At 41.7% G+C, this 23,625-nt stretch overlaps 1 protein-coding gene across 1 annotated transcript; it reads right to left on the reverse strand.

Annotated features, from left to right (window-relative positions):
• Positions 1-3,480: 3,480 nt before the first annotated feature.
• Positions 3,481-14,918, reverse strand: Ibsp (integrin binding sialoprotein). Its single transcript, XM_075943006.1, has 7 exons — positions 14,873-14,918; positions 12,142-12,208; positions 11,999-12,049; positions 11,833-11,910; positions 8,142-8,204; positions 4,961-5,125; positions 3,481-4,500 (listed from the first exon to the last, which is right to left on the reverse strand). Exons 2-7 carry the CDS (start codon positions 12,193-12,195, stop codon positions 3,955-3,957), a joined length of 957 nt encoding a protein of 318 aa, XP_075799121.1. The 5' UTR covers positions 12,196-12,208; positions 14,873-14,918; the 3' UTR covers positions 3,481-3,954.
• Positions 14,919-23,625: the final 8,707 nt, after the last annotated feature.

The raw sequence follows: 23,625 nt of genomic DNA on the forward strand, positions 1-23,625 counted from the left end.
TTGCATTGTGTTGTCTCAGCTCCGCTTCAGTGACCTCCTTGACTCCTGGGGATCCAGAGTCATTCTGCCAGTTTCTGTTCCAGTTAGCTGTTGCTATTAACATATTATCTCAAGACTTATTTTGAAAATCAAAGTTAAAGTTCTTCAAGGGGGGACTATTATGAACAAGAAAGCATGACGGAATCAGCACCAGCCTAGAAGGTGTCGGTGTAGAGTTTATATTACAGCAGTAAACTAAGCCATAGAGAAATGTTTTGTGTTCTCCAACGCCTAAACCTGGGTTGACATGTAGAACACTTGACTGAAACATGGGTTGATGAAACTTGGAAAGACTGGAAAGTAGCAGAGGGATAGAGGGCTATCAAGACAGGGGACCAATCCATCTTTTAAAAGCAGCTACTTTGTGGTCCTGTTGATATTCTCAGGTCATCAACTCACATCCTGCCTGCCCTGCCCGCCTGCCCTGCCTGCCTGCCTGCCTGTCTGCCTGTCTGTCCTCCCTGCCCTGTGTGCCCTGTCATGCCTGCCTGTCTTTCCCCCAGTTTCATCTGAGTAAAAATCTTTCAACTTCTTCTCCTCAGCATTCAACTTCCGCCTCTGTACCGTCCACCTGCTCAACTCTGATCAGAGCCAACCCCTCAGTATCAGACTGTTCTGCCCTCTGTCACCTGTCACCTCTGGTTTAGTATTGTCTTGTAATGCTAGGAACACGGAGAACTGACGTATTACTGCTCCTGTGTGCTCTCTGTATGAGTAACAAGCTGTCCAACTCCATGTGAGCCTATGTTTCTCTGCTGGTGGAATCAAGTTGAATGGAGTGTGTCAATCTAACAGCTTCAGCTTCATCATGGGTCTGTTACAAAGCTTTCTGGTGTTTAGTAACCATGACACCCCAACCAGGTCTAAGAGTATGCAGTCCTGGAAGGCTACATTTCAGTAGGAGTGGAGAAATGAAACCCACGAATTATACCATTTACCAGAAAACTGAGTTATTTTGGAAAGCATAATGACTAAGGTGACTTGGCTTCCTGGTAGCTTCAAAATGTCAAATAAATAGCTAAACAAACAAACAAACAAGAGACACCCTGAAGTCAAGGACTGAGGGATCAGTGAAATTCTACAGCCAAGAAGGAAACCTCTCAACAGACAGACAGAATGTGGAAGATGAGACTCCAGGAAGGAAAACAGATGGAGGCTGCTGAAGCTAAAGTTCAGCCTCTAAAGAGGAGAGAGAAGAGATGGGCCGGTTCTGAGTCCCTTAGGTGTGTCTCACTGAGCAGTAGCCTGGGACTGGGGGAAGAGTTAACGGTGCATGGGGGTAAATTACCCAGTAAGACCAGAGCCTCTGCCTCCAGAGTTCATGAGCTCTGTACCATATAAACCTGCAGGAGAGAATCCTGGCTCTGAAGATGCTGTTCAACACGCAAGCCTTAAACCCTGGTTGCTTCTAAGCAAACAGTGATGTACAAGGCATATTTTCCAATAGCGAGGCTGGCACTAGAGATGCCCTGCCCATCCACTGTGGATGCCCACACGACAGAGGGTGCTGTAAAATGGTAAAGGGCACAGAGCCTAAGCCAGCCTGGCACTGCCTAACCCTGCCTGGTTGTGTGTGATGTGTTTGGGCCAATTGTTCACCGATAAGGTTGATGATGATAACAAATGGGAAACTGAAGATGTTTATGAGTGATCCATTTAGAAGAGTATAAGATAATCTTGTATATGTTCAAAGTCTTGAGAATGGGAGTAGTATTGTGCTTATACAGGGTAAGTCACTGTTAGGTGGGGAAGGAGAGTGGAGAAGAACCTCACCATGCAGACCGTGTTGGCCAGGAAGCTGCCATCCTATTACATCAGCCTTCTGGACACTAGGATTACAGGCATATGCCACCCTTCCTGGCTAATTCTTCTTAAAATAAACACTGAAATATTGATCAATCTTCATGATCTCTACAAACTCCTCTTCAGCGGTTTTACAAAGAGTTGCATGCATAACACACACACACACACACACACACACACGAACCACCAAGGATAAGAATAAATGGTGGCAGAACGTTAACCAGTCATGAGTTTGATGTTTAGTGTTAACTATCAACCTGAAAGAATCCCAAACCCCCTAGGAGATGGCTCTCTGAAAGGGCCTGTGAGGACTATCCTCATTTTAACTGAGACGGGAAGACTCTCCCACTGTATGCAGCACCGTTCCCTGGCTGAAATCTCAGACTCTACTGGTGGAGAAAAAGAACTAAACTGCAGTGTGCTCTCGTCACTACTGGCTGATTGTGGATGCCATATGACCCGCTGGATCAAACCGCAGCGGCCTCGGCTTCTCTGCCAGGAGGGCTGACTGTTACCCTTGAACTGTGAGCTGAAATAAACACCTTCCCATTAAGATGTCTTCCAGGGCATTTTATCACAGCAACAGAAAAAGAAAGGAAGGCAGTGAGCCAGGTGCCCCGTGTAGTGAGGGTGCTTAAGGAAGGCCTCTTCCGTCAGGGACTCCTCTTCCGTCAGGGACTCCTCTTCCGTCAGGGAGTCTTCCGCCAAGGACTCTTCCGCCAAGGTCCGTGAGCTGGTGATAATGGAACTGACCGCACCCAAACTGAAGTCATTCTGACGAGATTCTACATTTTCATGTTCTGGATGTCTAAACATTGACTATGTGGGCGCATATGTTTTACAATGTATAAATTAAAGGATATGCCAGTTATTGCTGTGCTTCTTCCAAGTGTCTATATGCTTACTTGAAGTTTGTTTTTAGGTTTATATTAAGGAGTCAGTTGCTGTCAAGACTTTGTACACTAATTGTGTGTGTGTGTGTGTGTGTGTGTGTGCAGTTTGAGTGTGTATTTACATGTATATGTGTGTGTGGTTTGTGTTTATGTTTTCATGTTTTTGTGTGTACAGTTTGTGTGTGTGGTTTGTGTAGGTGTTTGCATGCACATTTTTGTAGTTTGTGTGTTTGCATGTGTGTTTGTGTGTGTAAGAGTTTAATTACCCCATGTTTGACTTACCCTATTTAAAATTAAATTTTATAAGGATAAGCTTACCAGAAAATCATAGGACACCCAGTCACAACTGAATATTAGATAAAGGATAAGTCATTTATTTAGCATAACTTTATTCTAGATATTTCACAGAGGCTAATTATTCATGGGGGCCACTTGTTTTAAAAAACCAATTGTATTTATCTGAAATTCAAATTGAAGTGGACATCTTACATGTATTCATGTTTGTTAAATCTGGCAGCTCTAAGACTCATTCATTCCCTGGTCTATGTGGCTGATTCTGCTCTCAATCGTCAAACCTTAGCTGTGCAGACTTATTGAAGACAGAATGTTTCCAGATCCTCTGAGGTTTAAAGCCGAATGGAAATAAGCTTGTTTTTTATTTGAATGGTCCCACCCTTTTTAAACCCACGTGCTTTCTGATGGTCCCCGTTTCGTCTTAATTATAACACATTTGAAGAATTGCATGTTTATTTGCGATAAAATCTGTGCATACAGGTCACATAATATACATGAGGATGAGAATTAAACCTAATACAGTATTAGATAGGAAGTGTGATACAGGAAGTACACATTTGCTGTATACAGTATCATTCATAAATCTCTCTCTAGTTGCCTTCTTGTACAAAGAGTGTGTTTGGGCCATTAGCAATAGTGCACACAGCACAAACAGGAAGCATTCCAGCTAGGCCCAACTCAGACATCAATGTACTGCTCGATCAATGGCCCTGACTTACAATGACCTTTCAAGTGACACACCTGGAAAAAAGCAAAAGAAGCCATTCCAAATAGAAGCATTTGCAGAAATCACTCTGGGATTGTAGCACCATTCCACATTGTAAAATGCACATTTGTTATATTGCACCTTCCTGAGTTGAACTTTGAAAATAAATGGTAGCCAAATACAATGACAGAACAGGGAATTCACCCCGGGGGTGGGGCTTCACTGATGGTAGTAATAATTTTGACCATCATAGCCTTCATAGCCACGCCCCTTGTAGTAGCTGTATTCGTCCTCATAGGCCCGGTAATTGTCCCCGCGAGGCTCCCCATTCTCATTGTCGTAGACTTGATAGTCACTGTCATTCTCACTGATGCCGGTTTGTTCATATTCTCCCCAATACTCAGCTGTGGTTTTACTGAGTGGTGGGGAAGAGGTCCCGTAGGCTTGGGGTGGTGGGGTCGTACGCTGAAGCGCCTTCGGAAGGACAGCAGTCGTGGGGCGATCACTGACTGGCTCCCTGCCCGTTGTGGCTCCTTCCACACCCGCTTGGGTGACGCTTTGTCCCTGACCTTCCTCTCCATTGATCCCTCCGCCAGTGCTGTTGCTAGCATACGCCTCCGTGGAGTTTGTGCTGGTGCCGTTGACCACCTGCTCGTTTTCTTCAACTTCTGCCTCCTCGTTTTCATTTTCCTCCTCCTCCTCCTCTTCTTCTTCTTCTTCATCACTTTCCTTCTTTTTTGCAACCTTGCTTTCTGTGTCTCCAGCCTGAAAGGGAAGGTTTGAAATCATCCAAGTCTAGCTGTGGAAAAGTGAGAAATTCTCACTGATGACCTTGTTCTGGGTGATGTTTCAAGTTAAAGATAACTTAATTTGTGAAAGAACTGGTTGATGGCTTTAAAAATTCAGAATAGATACCCTTGTAATGGGTTTTGTTGGGGTGTGTACTCCATAAGTCTACCCTGTGTGCCATGCTTCCCTAGCTCTGACCCCCCACTTTGTCTGCCTTGGAAGTCGCACCTCTGAACTAGGATGGTCTAATAGCATGGGAAAGAAATTTACAGAATATTATTCCTCATTTGTAATTGGGGAAAGTGTATCTATGCTCGCTTCTTTAATGAGGTAATAATATTGAGTAAAGATGATATCAAATATGAGGTGGATAGTGTCAGGAAAACTTGGACATCAGTGAAGAGATGAAAACAGATCAACATTTGGGACTCATTACCTTCTTGGGCAGTTGGAGCGCAGCCAGTCCTATAGTCTCTGCTTCAGGTGTGGCCTCGGTTCCATAGAGTGGAGTTACACTAGAGAGGGTGGAGTTCTCGGCCTCTGCCTCCTCCTCTTCATTCCCCTCAGAACCTTCATTGTTCTCCTCTTCATTTGAATTCTCCTGGTGAAAATGTCCAGAGTTCAGAATCTACTATAGCTGGAAGAGAGCTTAAGATTTGTCGGGTCTTTGAGGCACTATTTGGAAATGCCCTCAGCTGATTCATCAGCTGCCTCCTGTGTGCCATTCCCTGTCTTATTTCTAGGCACTCAGCATTATTTAATCCTATTTATCTGCTGGTGGGGTGCTTCAGTTATTTACGCTTTCTGTCTTAACCGTCCTTGCGCTTGAAATGCCGGGTGCACAACTGTTTCTTCTGCTCACGAAACTTACAGTAGTGTATAATGCTACTACATAAAGATGATGACAAATTAACACTCCTGAAAAAAATGCACATTATAATCTTTATTTTATACTTTTATCTAGGCTGTGAGATCATAGTAGGTAAACTGAGCTAATCTAGTAGTAAAATTAATACCTCCTAGTTAAAGTCTGGATTTCATATGTTTAAATTTATGTATTTCAATGAGTCCTGGCAGTTGAATTGACTTGAAAGGTATTTCTGAGAGATTGTGATGTGGGATAATGTTAAGATTTCAGGAAAACAAATTGAATCTGAGTTTGATCTTTCTTACGAAAATGAATTGACTAAAGCAGGATTTTTCTCACTCAGTTTGTGAGGGCTACAGATGCAGTGAAGGGTTTGACACAACCCAAGTCCATCTTTCAAGCTAGGTGCCCGATATCTCAGGTGTGGTATACAGTCTGGTTTTTTAATGATTCATTCAAGCAAATTAAACTTTTTAATGGGATAAGGAGAAATTATTGGTATCACTGGAGAGACTCTAGGAGGCCATGTTAGCTGGCCCTTGTTCCCCCATTTCACCGATTAAAAAACTGATGATGATTAAAAAAAATACAGTGGTTTGTACAAAGTCAAATGAAGAATAATTCATAGCAATTCACTGGTGTCAGGGTCAAGACTGAAGAGTGGCCAATCTCCTAATGTATGCAGTTGTTCCTCTTAGATATTTTCTTGGCCCAGAAACTTAATTTCAGAATATTCTTGTGCAAACAAATTAAAAAGGAAATGACTTGGACTGTTGCTAGATATTAGGCTTCAAATACCTTATTAGATATAAAAGTTATCTATATCCATGATGCTATAGAATGGTGAAAATAAATAAAACATACAGGCATTGGTGAGAACAGGAAGCAGTAGAAGCTCTGTCTGCAGAGAGCGGGCCTTTGCCTGGCCACCCCTACTTTGGAAAGCCTTTAGTGAAGCTGAACATATGCACATCATTTTTTACTCAGAAGCTACACTTTTAAGAAAAATAGCCTCCTCAAATGGATAAGTGTAGTCATTTGAAGTTCTAGAATGTTCCCAGTAGCAAGACCTTTGCAGCAATCCTAATTTGGAAACTACCAACATGCCCATTTTCAGGTGAGTCATGCAGTGCGTTGATAGAGGGAAATGCCAATGAGAAGCCTGTGCCCTAAAAAGGACAGGATCACATAGAAGCATCTCCGAAGGTCAGAACAACGGAAGCCTCTTACAAAAGAATGTACACTATGTCATCCTGTATATAGAATATGTACATGTATAATATATATAAAGTATTGTATATGAAAATAAGCAGAAATTAACCTATTCAATTGAAGTCAAACTCATGGTGGTCCATGGTGGAAGTTGGTTAGTGAATATTCGGCATGTGCTATTTTTTTATATTAGTGCTGATTTTACTTATATGTCCAGTTTCTGAAATTTCAATGAGCTGATAATTTTATCATGTATGTTTTCATTAAGCAAGTCTGAAATACTTTATGGTGTGCGGGGGAGGGGATGTTATTATTAAATAGAAAGTGTGCCCAAGTTGTTTCCTCAGGTGAACACAGTCCCTGTGCTTTGTTTACCTAAGTGGAACCGGCAATTAAATTTTAAAGAAGAAATAGAGATTAAAGCATGCCTAGAATCTCGCAGGTGGAAGATTCCTGAACCCACCCACGTTTCCTTGATCACTGTGGATGATCTTCGGAGCACTATTCCTCTGACCTTTCAAAGCAGCTGTTTCCTGGGTATCATATATGCATCTGAAGTATGTGAGGCAGAATGAGGAGCTACAGCGGGGGGCACAGAGTGGCTGAGTCTCCCTTAGTTTCGGAACATGACTGAGCTGCAGCAGGATTACGAAGGATGTAGGGCACATGTGGTTTCTAGTCCTGGCTTGGCAAGATTTTTAAGACCTTCCCTCCACTGTCAGTATAACTATAGCACAGGAGATGTTACTTAACCGAAAGAAAAAACAAATACTTGGTCACTGTATGAGTTGCCACATCTGCCTTCAGCATAGATGACACAGATGATCCATTTTTATCTGTCATTTTCTATTCACAAATAGCACCTAGGAATGCCCGAATTTAGAATGTTCCCAAGCCAGGGGTAGCTATGATTAGAAATCCAGGAAAATAGATCTTAATAGTATGCTTCCATAGGCAAGATGTCAGTTATAAACATAATATCATGATTTCCAAGCTACACAAATGAATTTTAGCCATTAATTATGGTAATTTAACTGTTTAGGAAGATGTTTATATATCTTGGGTATTTTAATTTCTGTAATCTAATAATTAGATAAAAATCTATTGAATTCCTATTAAAGAGATTGACCTTATTCTACAGATTAAGTCAGGACACCGTAGAGGCATCAGTTGGCTTCACATCCTGACCACCAAGGAAAGGGCATCACATCAAGCTTAGGCTTACTTCTCTCTTGCCTACTATCAGAGGCATCCAATATAAACAAACTTTGTGCTGCGTTTTAGTGGGTTTCACATTTCCCTTAAAATGCAGACACCTCTGTTCCTGTGTGCCACATCTAGGTAACTTTAACCCCACATTGCAGTGGTGTAATAAGCAGGTTATTTTAGTTGCTTCTAACTTAAATAACACTCCATTTGTCCAAAATAGCTGGTTATGGGTAGCTGGCAAGGAAGTAGTGGCTATTTGCTGAGTCTAGATTGCTATTAGTTCCTTGTGTTGCCTGGCTTGTTATGGAAGAAATAGAAAGTGTCTTACCTCTTCCCCTTCCTCGTCCGAACTATCTCCATCTCCATTTTCTTCAGAAGAGTCACTGCCTCCCTAAAACAAACATATATGCATATATATAGTATGTGTGCACATGTACATTTATATACACATATGAAGCATAAAAATATACTCCACAACAATTAAAATTTCCTGATGATTAAAATGTAACACACAGAGATATTTACTCACACATATTACTGGATTGGTTGGTCTAGTAACACAGAATAGTGTCAAGCTAAAGTGAGAGGGATGTGGGGACACTTGGGCATATGGGAAATGAGGGCAGTGAAGCAGTTACTTTCAAATGAACAGCATATGAATGAAGTTGCTCACTTCAATCCCTCAAACATAGACAATATGTTGAACTATTGCATTTTATGTAAAAGCCAGAATAAGAAATCGCAAATTGATTAGTTCTGAAGGAATGAAGGGACTACTACAAGAAAAAACCATTCAAAAAGGGTGATTTTTCCCACCCATTCCTAAGCAGGTCTTCAACTAGAACGTAGATGTCATAGTCTTTCTTACAAAATGTAGGTGATAATGATTTAGTTTACTATAAAGTATATACTGTTATTTGATAATTCTCTTAAATAGTACAATCTAAATTATAATTTGATTTATAGAAACTGAATTTATATTCCAAAATTTAATTTAATTAAAACTAATTTTTAAATTGTATTACTTAATATATGCACAGTTAAATTATATAAAAGATATAAAAGCACTTACGATTTGGTGGGGTGATAATAAAGTGAACCAAGGAGCCTACGTACAAAACATGAGTCAATGAACTTTACTGGGCTCTTCATTGTTGCCTTTATATTGTTTAGTTATATTCTTACAGTACTGTGGATCAAACTCAGGGCAAATGCTATGCATATTAGACATATCCTAATTCTGAGCATTCTTTTTATTTTTTAATTATATGTCAATCTAAACATGCATCAGAGCTTCTAAGCCAAGAGAGGAGATTCTTGATCTTTCTACCAAAGAAGCCCAAAGGGAATCTCCCTTCATATTCCTCACCATCCCCAACACCTCAAGGATTCATGCCTGCCTATCTTCAGAGCCTGCCATTTCCTGCCTATCAGTGTTGGCCTTGATTGTGATGATCAGCTAAGCACCCTGTCCTGGGAGAACATGACCTACAAGGACCTTTAACTTCTAGGTTAGGAATAAGACTGTAGGAAAGACTCATCCCTGTGTTGCTCATGGCAGTCCCTGCTGGACTCATTCTCCTGGTGGCCATTCACCCAGCCAAGGAAAGGGAATGCTTGCTGTCTGTCTTCAGCCAATAATAACTCTGGGTGGAAAAAGAATAATTAGACCCTCCCTACACTGCCATAACCTAGTACTTGTGCTGTTCCACACCCAGGGGGAGAGTAAAACAAATCATTATATTTGAGCTATTTCCACTTATTAAACCAAATATAGAGGACAATATATTTATCTAAGCAGAGCTGTTTTTCTCAGCTGGGAGTTTGTTGGGTATTTTTCAAGCTTCCTTCACTCCAATTTCCTCCATAACTCAGTTAACATTCTACCACTAGTGTGTGAGGGAAACATGGCAAAGCTGTATGGAATATTTTAAAGTGTGTGAGGGAAACATGGCAAAGCTGTATGGAATATTTTAAAGTTTTGCACTTCATTTTGTTATTGTTTTGAATCACTTTCCTTTCTTTGGCTTATTACCAATTTATCACAAACTCTTAGTGATCCTTCCAGAGTCTTTCATTTATATAGACACATGAGGGAAAATGGGTTGATAAAAGGCAGATGAACTGGTGTCTTAATGGAAGGCAGTTCTGAAAACCCACATTTGTGTGCCAGCTAAATGTGATAAAAAAAATAAAATTGAATCTTGTTCACTACAAGTTGACACACTAATCAAATATTATTCTAATCATAAAATGTAGCTTTCCATTAAAACAGCTTAGGATACTAATTAGGCTGATTTATACTTTTGTTTCTGTAGTTCAGGATGGAGACAAACTATAGTAGACTTGTTGGTGGCATTGCCAGGATAGAGACTTGCTGGCGGCTTTGCAACCCATCTGATGCATTACACGCAAGTTCCTGTTTTATGGATGGCTGCCCATAAGCAGACTTGGTAACTAAAACATGAATTTCAAAGTCAATAAAACGTAATTCATGGGGTCAGGATGACAACTTTGGACAATAAATAGACAATGTCATAAGAAGAAATCAAACTGTAAAACAGGAGATGGCCACAAATATCTCGGAAAGTTACATTTGGAGATGTTTTATTTCTTATTTAAGTTCTACTTAACTTGATCAAGCCATTATGTATATAATTTGTGATAAAAGCATATATGACTCCTAAAGACTTTGAGTCTATCAATAAAAAGAAAACTGTAACCTTACCAATATTAGCACAATACAGACTTTTTTAGTTAGATCACACGTGTCTATAAAAAAAATCTAGGTGGGATTGGTTGTATCTAAGTATATTAGATATTCCAGAAAAGTTGGCCAAATACTTAAGAACTAGAATTTATGTCACTTCTGTTTCAGAAAGGGAGCAGAGCTCCAAATGGATCCTGTTTATTTCTGGGCCTGAGGCGAACCAAAGAGAGCAGAACAATTGTGAAAACCCACAGCGCTTGTACCATTCGCGCTCACGGTTCTGCAGCCGCACAAGTCCCTGTGATTATAATAGTGCTAGAAATACTTGAGGGTTATGATTTCCTATCATGGCATGAGCTGGAGAGGGGTCAGCCTGACATATGTGAGACTGGGAATACTTGAGGGTTATGATTTCCTATCATGGCATTAGCTGGAGAGGGCTTATCCTGACACACGGTGAGACTCACAGCCCAGTTGCTGCGTGGAGGCAGTGTTCTCAGGGCCCTGTTGCTTTCAGTGACTTAGGAGTCCTGGGTCAAATGGCACATAATTGATGCTCTGATCCCAAACAGTGCAGTCACGGAAATAGTGTCATGCTAGGTTTTTTTTTTTTTTGTGTGTGTGTGTGTGTGTGTATTTAGAACCAGCACCACACCCTCCAGTATCCAAAGGCCTCTTTCACAAACAACCCAGCAAAAATGGGATGTCTCACTTTTAGCTTTATTTTTCCTTCATGTTTACAAATTTTACTGATTTTTTTCCCTCATAGGCTTCCTACATTTACCAAGTCTCTCTCTTTGCTCTGCGGACTTGGGCCAGATCCCAGTGTAATTGTACTCCATGAGACACTCACAGCTCTGCCCCCTAACAGGGTAAAGGTTCCAGATAGCATCATCACTGCAAGAGAGTTGCTAAAGCTACTGGTTGTCCAGAGACCCAAGTGATTATGAACTTAGCTTTTTGAGAGGTCAGGGGATGCTGAAGTACCCGATGTGAACAGCTGGATGGGAATACTGAGCCAACCAACATGACAATTGGTGATCTTACCAGTTCTTTGTCAGTAGGTGATAAAATGATTCACTTTTATCAGCAGATTAGCCGAACACTTGAACTCTAGATGCCAGGGCACTGGTTTCTATTACCCCGGCGTTTTTATTCTGTGTGCTTTGTCTCTTGTGAGAGAGCTTAGGAGAGTCAAATTTCTATAGCCTGAAGTCCCTCCAGCTGAGATGCAGATATCTGGGTGTCAAACCTGATCGCCACAATAAAAGTACGAGGAGTGGGAAGGAAAGTTAAGCTTTACGCTTACCTGGGCTGGAAGGCGCTTTAGAGGAGGATAGAAGTAGGCATGTTTGTAAAGAAAGTAGCGTGGCCGGTACTTAAAGACCTGCACAAATGAGAGGCATGTTATCATACGCAGTGTGCAGTTATGTTACAGTAAGTGTAGCCCAGAGAAATGTTCTCAAATTACTCACCCCGTTCTCTTCAGAGTCTTCAGCTTTGACTCTTCGGTGGAAATTCTTCATCTATCCAAGAGAACATTTTATTAGTACATGCCCTGTTTACATTAAAATGCAACTGCCAAAAATATAGGGTTTTTTTCCCACAATGAACTTACTGAGAAAGCACAAGCCATTCCCAAAATGCTGAGCAAAATTAAAGCAGTCTTCATTTTGAAATTATTTCTGCAATCCAAGAAGGGATATTGTTAATAGATAGCAAAGCATAGTACATGACTTTTTTGCTCAGAAAGAATTCAATTGATTTTAATTTGTCTAATTCTCATTTAAACTAATTATAAGTGAATTTCTGGTTGGAGAGGTGAGGTGTAGGTACTTGGCCTGGCTCACCTAAGGACCTGTTTGACCTCTAGCCTTGAAAAAGTCTGTATTTGTTCCCAAGCCCTTCCATTTGGGTTGTAGCCGTGTCTAAATGGTCCTGAGCTTCATATCTGACTCAGACATTTTTTCTGTGGTTTTTCAGAGGAGGATCACTGGATCCCTGCGTCAGGATCTGAACACTCTGGATGCTTTCCCCGAGGGTGTGAAGAAATCTCCAGCTGGTACTGACAAGGGTGTGCCAGCCACACCAGCTGTGTGTCATTGCGGCCGTTTCCCATTCCATTGCTGATAGGTAGAGTATCAAGCAAAGCCCAAATGTGTTGAAATGGTTCATATACCTGGTGGGCTACAAGAAATTTCCAACTTCTTTGCATAGATTTTTGAACTAAACGTTCATTCTTAGAATAAACAGTAAGGGGCCTTTTCCCTGTGACTATTCCATAGCTGCTTTGGGTCCTGCAAGAAAGAGTGAGGACAGGACAAAGAGGGAGGGGAGAGAGAATGAGGTAGAGAAAGAATAAGAGAAAGAGGGGGAGAGAAAGAAAGAGAGACACAGAGAGAGGAAGGAAGGGAGTGAAGGAGGGAGGAAGGGAAGAGAGGGGAGAAGGAAAGGCAAGAGGGGAGAAAGAGAAACAACCCATAATATATGAAAAGCTATTCTCATGAGAAATAGCTCTTGAGATTCTCATCTAAAGGTATGGGATAAATCTCCTTGAATCAGATCTCCCCAGTTCTATTTTAGCTCTGTATCTCCTACTGTGTAGTAGGTACAGGTGCTCTATGGAGTGGTCCTCCAGTTTAGCTCTGCTTCTCCTACTGTAATAGGAATAGATGCTGTATGGAGTGGTTTTCTATTTTAGCTCTGTATCTTCTACTATAGTAGATACAGATGCTCTATGGAGTGTGCAAAGATGCAGCTGCCCATGGGTAGGTAATCCCGAGCAATCCTGGCGTTTACAGCAACAGCTCCCCCTTCCACAGAGCCTCATCATAAATAGAAGCAGACAGGGTAGCGTTACCCTAAAATTCCATTGTAAAGTTCTCTTCTCCAGAAGTTGAGCAAACTTAGCTGGAATCCTAACACCGGCTCACTCACAGCTGATGAGAGTTGCTTCATACACAGTGACGAAGGGAATAACAATTTCTCCAAATACATCTTGTAATGAGATACGTAAAATGTATAGAACTCAGGTCACATACTACACTCCATGGAGGGTCTTTTTATTTTGCTTCATCATTAGCATTTACTACAGCTGTGCTGAGTATTAGATACTAACGCAACCTTTGTGCAGTGTGTGGCTCCAAACGCACTGCTGGTGTGGGAATTCTGATTCGATGTGCACACACTCTTTCCACGGCTTTTTTGACGTCGTGTCTTGGGATCATTCATATTTGTGTGCAAACAAAAGAGGGAGGGTGGGGACAGAAGAGAGAAAGACAGATATAGAGGCAGAGGCCCAAACAGTTTGACAATTCAGAGGGTCAAAGGGGTTTAGTCGTTGAAGATGGACCACTGTTTACGAAGACTGATGATCCATCCAGTCCTGGTGGTACACTCAGGAGGTGGATGCAGAAGAATCAGGCATTCAAGAATATCCTTGGCTACACAATAAATTTGAAGAAAGCCTGAGCTATAAAAGACTCTATATCAAAAAAAAATGATAACAATGAAGAAGGAGTAAAGGAAGAGGGAGGAGGAGAAGAAAAATGAGGAGGAGGAAAAACTTTGCTTCATAGTATCATGAAATGTGATATTCCTAATATTCAAAGGACTTAAAACTTGAATATATAGAACTGTAGACAGAGCTGTGATAAGAAAAATGTCTCAAAAGAAATCTTGACCTAACCAGAATAAAAGCATGGCAGAGAAAATAACATTTTCTATATAAAAACAAGAGAAACATGAATACCTCAACGGACTGCCCATGTTAATCTCCTCTTATTTACTTTCTGATTCATTCAACATCAGGAACTTCCATAGTAGTCACTGCTGACTGGTCAACTCAAACACTCTTAAACGACTATCTTACAATTACATATAAGGTAGCAAAACCATTCCCATATTAATTTTAGAGGTATAGGATATGATCACTTTGAAATTTAATGTAGAATATATTGAAAAGATACTGTGTATTATTAAAGTACAGAACAGGTGTAATTTATGGAAAATACATATATCTAGGCAATTTACAAATGTAAATAGTATTACAGTTCGGTTGCCCTAAATACATCAGCATGAGAAAAACAGTCGGCCAGGATATGTAGAAAAAGAATGACACATCATTTCCTAGTTCATGCTCTCAATCTGAACAGTCTACTTGCTTGCTTAGGATAAGAAGTCTGGCCTTTGGAAAGAAGCTCAACTCAGAGGTCCCGTTTCATAGTAAACAAAAGTTCAATCATTGTGCACAATGCAATAAGACCCCAGTAAAGAATTCCAAGCCAGATCCACACAGGTGAGCCTGAGGTGCCTGGCTGTGCGGTAGGGAAGTCTGCTGGCTGTCTTACCCTTTGGCGGTCCTGGCTGGAGTGAATGAGTGGCACGGATTGTTCCCTCTGCTGTCACTCACTCACTCACTCGCTCTTGCTGGCTATAAACCCTCTCTGCCTCCCAGGAGCCAATCACAGCCACGGTCAGCGTGATGTCAGGCTCACCAAAAAACCCCAAACTTCAACACGTTTTCAAGATTCGTGCTCAGTTGAATAAACATGAAAGACGGGTCTAGTGCCAAGAGGTTTGCATTGTGGGATTTAATTAAAGGGTTAGAAGAAGATGGCAGTTAGAGTTCTGAAGATATATAATAATATGCTGGATTTCAAATAAAATAAATAGCAAAAGACCTAAGCATTTAAACTTTCATAATTACGCAGGTTTTCACGGTGTTGCAAGAAAGGAAAACCGGCTAGTGCACACATCACTGCATCCGTTTAAAGCACTAGGTAAGGGGAAAGAGGTGGTGCTCTGAGACACTTCAATCTCGGTTCTTTAATATTCTTTCCTAAAACATATTTCAGAGACTCATGAGCCAAAATTAGTGTGATTGAATCATTCAGACTGCCTAAGGTTTGCTAACTGTAGCGCTGACTGTAAAAGTTACAACATTTGAGGCTCAGTCTAAGAAGCCAAGAAGCCGATGTAGCTTTTCCTAAAACAGAGCAGTCCGCATCATCTGGTACCTGACCCTTGGCTGTGCAAATGGGACCACCCCATCATGGCTCTCGGACTTATTTCAATTTTTCTTCATATGTATTTTTGCCTATGAATAGAGAACAATTACTGGTTCTGTCAGAAAGCAGCTCATGGTTGTTGAAATGTTTACTGAAAGACAAACCCATAGTTCGTGGGTTGGCGACTGAATGTTTTCTAAGCTTGCCAAGGAAAGCCTGGCTTGGTGCTCTGCACACTTTTCTTGCTCTATCATATTGTTGGCCTCTGTTGGTGTCCACCTTACAGACATCAGTAAATGTTGTTGTTGCTCACATACAGCTACTCTGTTAGCTTCTTTGATGGTTTAACTAAAGAAAAGTATTTCAGCTTTTTTTTGAAATTATAGAGCTATAAAAGAGACATTGAATAGGCTCCTTTAATCTAATTCAGACCCATAAGCTCGACTAAACAAAGTTTGAATAATTCAGTTTTTTTACCAAACCAGAGTGCTTTATAGGACATGGGGAGCTAAGCGAGAAAACCTGGCATTGCTTCACAATGTTTGCAGCTGTGTGTTGAGCAGAGCAAAGAGAGGGCACAGAAGCTCAGCATTCGTGAGGTCCAGAGCTGTATGAGGAGGGAAGGAGGTTAAGTTGTGGAGGTGGAAATGTTAATGATGCCAAGAACCTGAGCCTGGATAGGTCATGAGCTCCAGGGGAAGAGCCGCGGCTCTCCTTCTGCTAACTGATCAGTAAAATGACTTCTAATGACATGCTGTTATTCCCAGAGGTCACCGCATCGCTCTGACCTCACCAGAGGGCGATTCTTACAGTAAATGGGAACTGATCTTAGCTGGACAACGTGGAGGGAGTGAGAGAGACTTCAGGGTGCTCATCCTGAGTGGAATGATTTTATCACAGCCCTCTCCTCAAGGCTTGGGGATCTGAGAGGAAGAGGGAATGGAAAGGTTGTAAGAGCCAGAGATGTGGATGATCCTAAGGAAACAATATCTTCCAGACATAATGGGGCAGATGCACGTGTGAACTCACAGGGACTGGCTTGTACAAGATCAAGTCAGACAAAATGCAATCACAAAGAAGTGGAGGTTGCACAAAGTCCCACCCCCAGCCGAGAAGTTATTCACAGATAGTAGCTGGTGGGAGAGGGACAATCAGCTTTCTTCAATAAAGTGACACTGGGGGAATCCACCACATTCCGGAGCAGGCCTGTGCCCAGGAGCAGTTATCCAGTGCAAATCAGACTTCGGGGTTTGAGAAAGAACATGGAACTGGGTGGGAAGGGACAGGAGAATCTAGAAGGAGTTCAGGAACAGAAAAGACTATGATAAAACATACTGTGTAAATTTCTTCATGAATGAACAAAATTAAAAAGCTGGCAATAGAGTATCTAATGTGAGAGCAGAAACTGTCTGAGTTACCGTGAGGATAGCATAGTCCAGAAGGAAAGGGCAGCAAGGGGAAGATGGTTCAGCCAATGAGAGGACTAGTCCTTCAGGCATGAGGGCCTGGGTTTGAATCCCCAGCACCCACATAAAAAGCTACACCACCCCGGGGCCCAGTATTGAATGGTGGAGACGTGCAGATGCCAGGCACTCACCTGCCATGGACCTCACCAGTGGCTTCTGTTTGGATGAAAGAGGTAGAATGAGAGTCGGGAATGGCATGCTATGTTCAATTCTCCCACAACCTTGATTTATTGTGACCACTTGGAGGTTAAAATGAAGATGTTTTCACCAAAGATTTTCAAAAGTATTATCAATTCTATGCCTCCATCACCCATGAAGCAGGTGTCCAAATAATTGCACGTAATTTTGGTCAAGCTTTTGTACCTACCGTGCCAGAGGAAATGGAAGACAAACACATGAAATGGCGCCATCGGGATGCTCTCGGCAACATCCAGAATAGAGAAAGTAATATAGAAAATGTTATTACGCACAACCTGCTTCCTTCAGTAAAACAGCATTAAACATACGCCGACGGAAAGGAACATGATAGACCAAAAATATTTGGGGGGTCTGGGACGATGTCTCAGCAGTTAAAATTAATTACTGCTCTTGCAGAAGACTAGGGTTCGGTTTCCAGCACCCACAGGGGTGTTTCCCAACTGCTGGTAACGCCAGTCTCAGGGGACCTGACGCCTTCTTCTAACCTCCAAGTTCACTGCACGTAAGTAGTATACATACATACACTGGGGAGCATGTGTGTGCGCGCGCACCGACACACACACGCGCACACACGCACACACACACACCACAGGGAAAGAGAAGGACACAGAGAGACAGAGAGAGAGTCAGAAAGTGAGAGAGTGATCACAAAATAAAACAATCAATTACAAGTACTTCAGAGGTAGGGACATGGCTCAGTAAGTAAAGCACAAGGACTCCAGTTCAGACCCCCAGAGCCCATGTCAATCATCTTAATGCTCCTATAGTGAGCTGGGAGGGAGAGGCAAGAAAATCCCCTGGAACCTTGCAGGACAGCTGGCATGGTCTACTCATGGCAGACACAAGATGTTGCCTCAAAGATAGAAAGTAAAGAATATCCAAGGTTTTTCCTTGACCACCACGCATAGGCTGTGGCAAAAGTATGCCTGAGCTTACACGCACACACACATACACATGTGCATGCACACTCATACACGCACACACACATGATTTTTTCTTTTATTGAAACCAGATGTTTTTCCATACAATATATTCTGATAACAGTTTCTCCTCCCTCAATTCCTCTGAGCTCCCCACATCCCCTCTCATCTGCATCCACACACTCTTGTCTCTTGTTAAAAAAAAAATCTAAAGAAAAAAATAAAATCAGATCAATGAAAATAAACAAATTGTGATAGGGCAAAACAAAGAGAATAAAAAGAGCCAAGAAAAACCACGAGAAATATATTTAAATGTAGAGATACACACATTCGTAAACACAGAGATTCCATTAAAAACACAACATTGGAATAATATATATTCAAGGGACCTGTGAGGTTAAAAAAAAAAAGTACAGTTCTGACAAAACATTATAAGGCAAAGACCTCCAAAGTCACCATTGAGTTCATTTGCCTTGAACCTTTACTGCCCGGCAAGGTGCCGACCCTTAGGAGTGATTTGTATACCCAGTGAGACAGTTGGAGAGAACTAACTTTTTGTTTGTGAGTGGGTATCAATTGGAGATAGCTTCTGGGTTAGGGATGGGGGCTTGTGTTCACGTCTTCTGTCAGCATTTCAATTCATTCTGGCACAAAACTTGTACGTATCCCATAATCCAGAAGCAACAGACTCCAAACTTATACCCCCAAAAAATCTCTTATTAAAACCACTGTATTCTCATCCAACTGTGTCCCTGTGGGGTGGTGGTGGTGATCCTATGCCTCCATGCCATCTGTTTCTTGTTGCTATGCTCTGAAGGCTGCCTCTGTTGCAGTTGCTTTATATGGAGACCCGTAAACCACATCTATGGTTATTTACATGAGACTGGAAGTCCTCACAGAATTTGACATCAGTTGAACATTAGTGAGACACATCAATTGATTCTATTCTTATAAAATTTGGGGGGAAGCTCAGAGGCTAACACACACAAGCTATGTGTGGATGATAGACCCAAGGAGGGAGTGAGTACTTGTGGGTCATTCTTGATGGCATTCCTGTCTCAAAGGTAAATTAAATTTTTCTCTGTCCTTCCAAATTAACATTATTTAAGATCCTATAGGGATGAACAAAGTTGACATCTGTATGATCAACTTACAGCTTTCCTCAGAACCAGTATCAATTCCTCTCTATTGATTCTTTTTCATTGTCATTTAGATTTGAAGGCTCTTTCATAAAAGAAACTACGAACCCTCTCCCCTATATGCATACCTACCTACCTGCAAACACACACACACACACCCTATATATACATATACATGTGCATCCCCCATATACATCCCTACCTAGCTCTTTATATATGGCTTTCACTTCAGGCTTCTTAAGAGTTAACATCTTCTCTGGAGGTATGAATAAGGATTGTCCTCATAGACCTGAATATTTGGTTCCCAGTTGATGGTGCTGTTTGGGAAGGTTTAGGAGGTGTGGTCTTCCTGGATGAAGTATGTCACCGGGATTGGGCTTTATTATTATAGAGTGTCTCTCTATCTCTTGTTTGCTCTCTCCGCTCCTTCTTACTTGCAGTTGAAGATGCGAGGCCTCGGCTTCCAGCTCTGTTCACCCTGTCTGCTTCCTGTTGCCTCACTTCCATGAGATGGACTCATATCCCTCTGAACCCAGCAATCAAAATAAACTCTTCCTTCCCTAAGTTGTCTTTAGTGGTGGTGCTTTATCGCGGCCACAGAAAAGTGACTCACACAGCCCTGAGTCAATCTCTTCATGTCTGCTCACCTTTCAACCTCTTCAAGGTGGCCTTTGCCTCCCAGGTCTGGGAGCCTGGCCGCACACAGGCCACTGATAATGGCTTCTTTAACCATTGTGTCCTGCCTGTTCACTGGACTGAACACTTTCTGCCACATTCTTATGTGGTTTCTACAGTAATGGAGGCCACCATTTCTCCTCTTTCCAAACCGATGGCACTGTGCTCACTTCTCTCCATCCCTTCTATTCACCTAAGCATCTCCTCTCTGCCACACTGTCTCTCCCTGTCATGAAGAGTTGGGCACTTGGGAGAGATTCTGTGTCCATCTTCTCTTTTCATTTTTTAATCTGTCAGATGATCTATGACTTCAACTCCACATGTTTTATTTAGTACAGATGCTTCTCCTTTGCTCTAACACCGTCCTTCAAGACGACATGAATTAGCGCTACCAGGATGACACTGCCAGGAAGGTGGAACCGACTGGCCTTTTGCACTGTTTTGCTCAGTTCTGCGAGACAGAATCCCAGATTGCTTCCTTGTCATCGCTTGTCTGGACCTATTCCTGCTGCACCAGTGTGGGGCTGCCCCTCCATCAACACAAACCTTGCTGCCATCCACGCTGCCTCTGCTGTCTTACTTGAGATATCATTGCCTGACCTGGCTGACACGAGACTTCTTCACTGTTCTCCGTGAAATCTGCTTTTCACTCTGTAGTCTATGTGAACGTTCTAAAACACCAAGACGTTTAAAGTCTCTGTGTAAAATTCCCACCACTCCAGCCCTGGCAGCCATTTATAGGAAAGGTTTGTGGCCGAACAGATAGAAGGTTTATATCAAAACAAGATTTAGTTCCCCTTTACCTACCAGATGTTTTATGGGGGGGGGTATCTTATTTAGTTTGTGCTGCTCCAGAGGCATACGACAAACTAACCTCTGTTTCTCAGTCTGCAGGTTGGAAGTCTGATGATCTGATGTCAGAGGAAGGTCTATAGTAAGATGACTCTTTTGGGGGTCTCACCACCTAGCTCCCAAATGAATCATGCACAGAGGTTTATTATTAGTTATAACCGTCCGGCCTTAGCTTGGCTTGTTGCTTGTCTGCCTTCTTAACTTATATTATCCCATCTACCTTTTTGCCCTGGACTTTTCCCTTTCTCTTACTTTTGTGAATCTTATGCTCACTCCGTGGATTGCTGTGTAGCTGGGTGGCTGGCCCTGATGTCCTCCTTCTCAGGCTATTTCTCAGAACCCCCTTTCCCAGTTTTCTCCTTCTATCCATTCTCTCTGCCTGCCAGCCCCACCTATCCTTTCTCCTGCCTCATTATCAGGTGGTGAGATCTCTATTAGACCATCAGGTGTTCTAAACAAGCAAAGAGTCATAGCTTCACAGAGTTAAACAAATGCAACATAAACAAAAATAACACACCTTAAAATAATGATGCCAACTGAGGTCCTTTGTGGATCTTCATACAGTAGAGGGAGGTGGTTTTTATGTCTCTTTCCATAAGGTCACCAATGCCATCATGAAGGACATCATTTTCATGACTTATTCTAAGATCAACTATCTCCTAAAAATGCTATCATGTTGGGGATTAGAGTTTCAGTCTAGGAGTCTTGAAGGAACAAGTGCAGTTCACGGCCATAGGCTACATTTAGCTCTCAAGCCGACCTGTAGATTCCGATCCATGTCTCTCTTCTTTTAACCACTGTCCCAGTCCAGATGTCGTATCTTGTTTTCACTCTAGGAAGTGGTCTGATTGGCAATTTGTTTCTATGTCCCAAATTCTCGAGACTAAAACCGACAAACACGATCATGATTCACCCACTGGTAAGTTGTTTCTATGTCCCAAATTCTCGAGACTAAAACCGACAAACACAATCATGATTCACCCACTGGTAAGTTGTTGCTCGAGATCGTTGTTCTTTGAAACCTTTCTAAAAACAAAGAAGAAGCATCCTGGAAGCTTCAAATATTTCCAAGAAACATCATCACTCTCTACAAAACTAAAGAAGTTATGCTTTGGAGCTAGATGATTCCGAGCCCTAATTCTCATTCATTTATTAATCCTGTGTGTATTTATTGTTTCTAGTGTACCATGACATTATTTCTCCTAAATGCTTGGAATAATCATGACAGAATCTCCTCGGTATATTTTAGTTGGGGTGGGGGTGGGCACCAATGACAAAAACAATAAACAAATGTGTCACATGAGTGTAAGATGAATAAAAAGTGAAAGAGAGGAACGTATATACAACGATTAACTTGAAGAGTCATCAGGAGGCCTTTGACTGAATCTAAATTTCAGTAAGCACATACGTAATTCCCTGAACTTTGGTTTGACTTGCCTCCCTTGGAGTATGTTACGTCATTAAAAGCATTATTAATCTTAAGCATTAAAAAAAACCTGAGACATGTACATCCTAGTTAGCTTCAACTGTCAGCTTGAACCACCTGCAAAGGGAATCACAGCTGAGGAATTTCCCAGACCAGACTGGCCTGTGGTGTGTCTATAACGCTTTGTTTTCACTGTTAATTGATGCAGGACAGCCCAGCCCACTGTGTTCAGCACCATTCCCTAGGCAGTGGTCCTAGGCTATGGAAAAAGCCAGCTGAGCATGAACCTGAGCGAGCCACAAAGCAGCCATCCTCCCTGTTTTCTGCTTCACCCTCCTGCTTGAGTTCCTGCCCCGAACTCCCTCAACCGACATAACTTGTAAGATGAAGAAAAGCCCCTCCCCTTTGGTTGCTTTTGGCCAGTGTTTCATCACAGCAACAGGAAGAAGAACAAGAGAATATATGTTTATTGTTTCATGGCAGAGTAGAATTCTGTTGTGGCTATGCGCCACGTTTTCATCAGTGGATGACATTTAGGCCGATCCTATTTCTGAGCTATCATGAATAGGGCTGGAATTGACTTTAATGTGTGGTTACTTCTCTTGTAGGGTGTAGTTATTTAGGAAGAAGCCCAGGGGTGGTACAGCTGGATCTTAAGGAAGCCTCCACACCAATTCCACCATGACTGGACCAGTCTACACCCTATCCACAGTGACAGAGGGGTCCCTTTTGCCCACAACCTCACTAGCATCTGCTGTCATTGGATGGATGTTTTGATAATTGTCATTCTGATTCTGGTGAGATTTATTTGAATTTCCCTAATACTTGATGATGTGAGACACTTTAAAGTATTTACTAGCTATTAATATATCTTTTAAAATGAATTCTAGATTTAGTTTCAAGACAAATTTTTGTATATTAAAGTTACCAAGAAATTGGTGTCAAAACTTCCTTGTTTAGACAATAGACTATCATCTACTGTGAGACACAGGCCGAGTAACACACGATGAATTTAGTGGCATACTCAGACAAGCTAGATGAAGACCTTCTAGAAAACTATGAATTTCTTCCTCAGTCTATATTGCCCCAGTTTAAGGAAAAAATTTAAAATTACCCTTTCTGAAGGATAATACTAGTCTACTCCTGATGAGATCATTTTCTTTGACCCTCTGTATTTTCAGTAAAAAAAAATTTAATTATCCAAGAGAAGATTTCACTGTTACTTGATGATCTGATCACTTCGTGATTGGCAGGGAGGTCCCATAACTGTTCATTTTGCTTTGTCAAAAGACCTAATGTCCTTTCATTGGGTCAGCGCATTCTTTGGTGAATAAGAAATCTATTCTCAGAAATTCTCTCAGGGATTCCACAGAAGACAAATGCCCGTATTCAGTTACTAGCGGGGTTTTATTTTCGG

Source organism: Microtus pennsylvanicus, chromosome 12, assembly GCF_037038515.1.
Source record: "Microtus pennsylvanicus isolate mMicPen1 chromosome 12, mMicPen1.hap1, whole genome shotgun sequence".
NCBI classification, from domain to species: Eukaryota; Metazoa; Chordata; class Mammalia; order Rodentia; family Cricetidae; genus Microtus; species Microtus pennsylvanicus.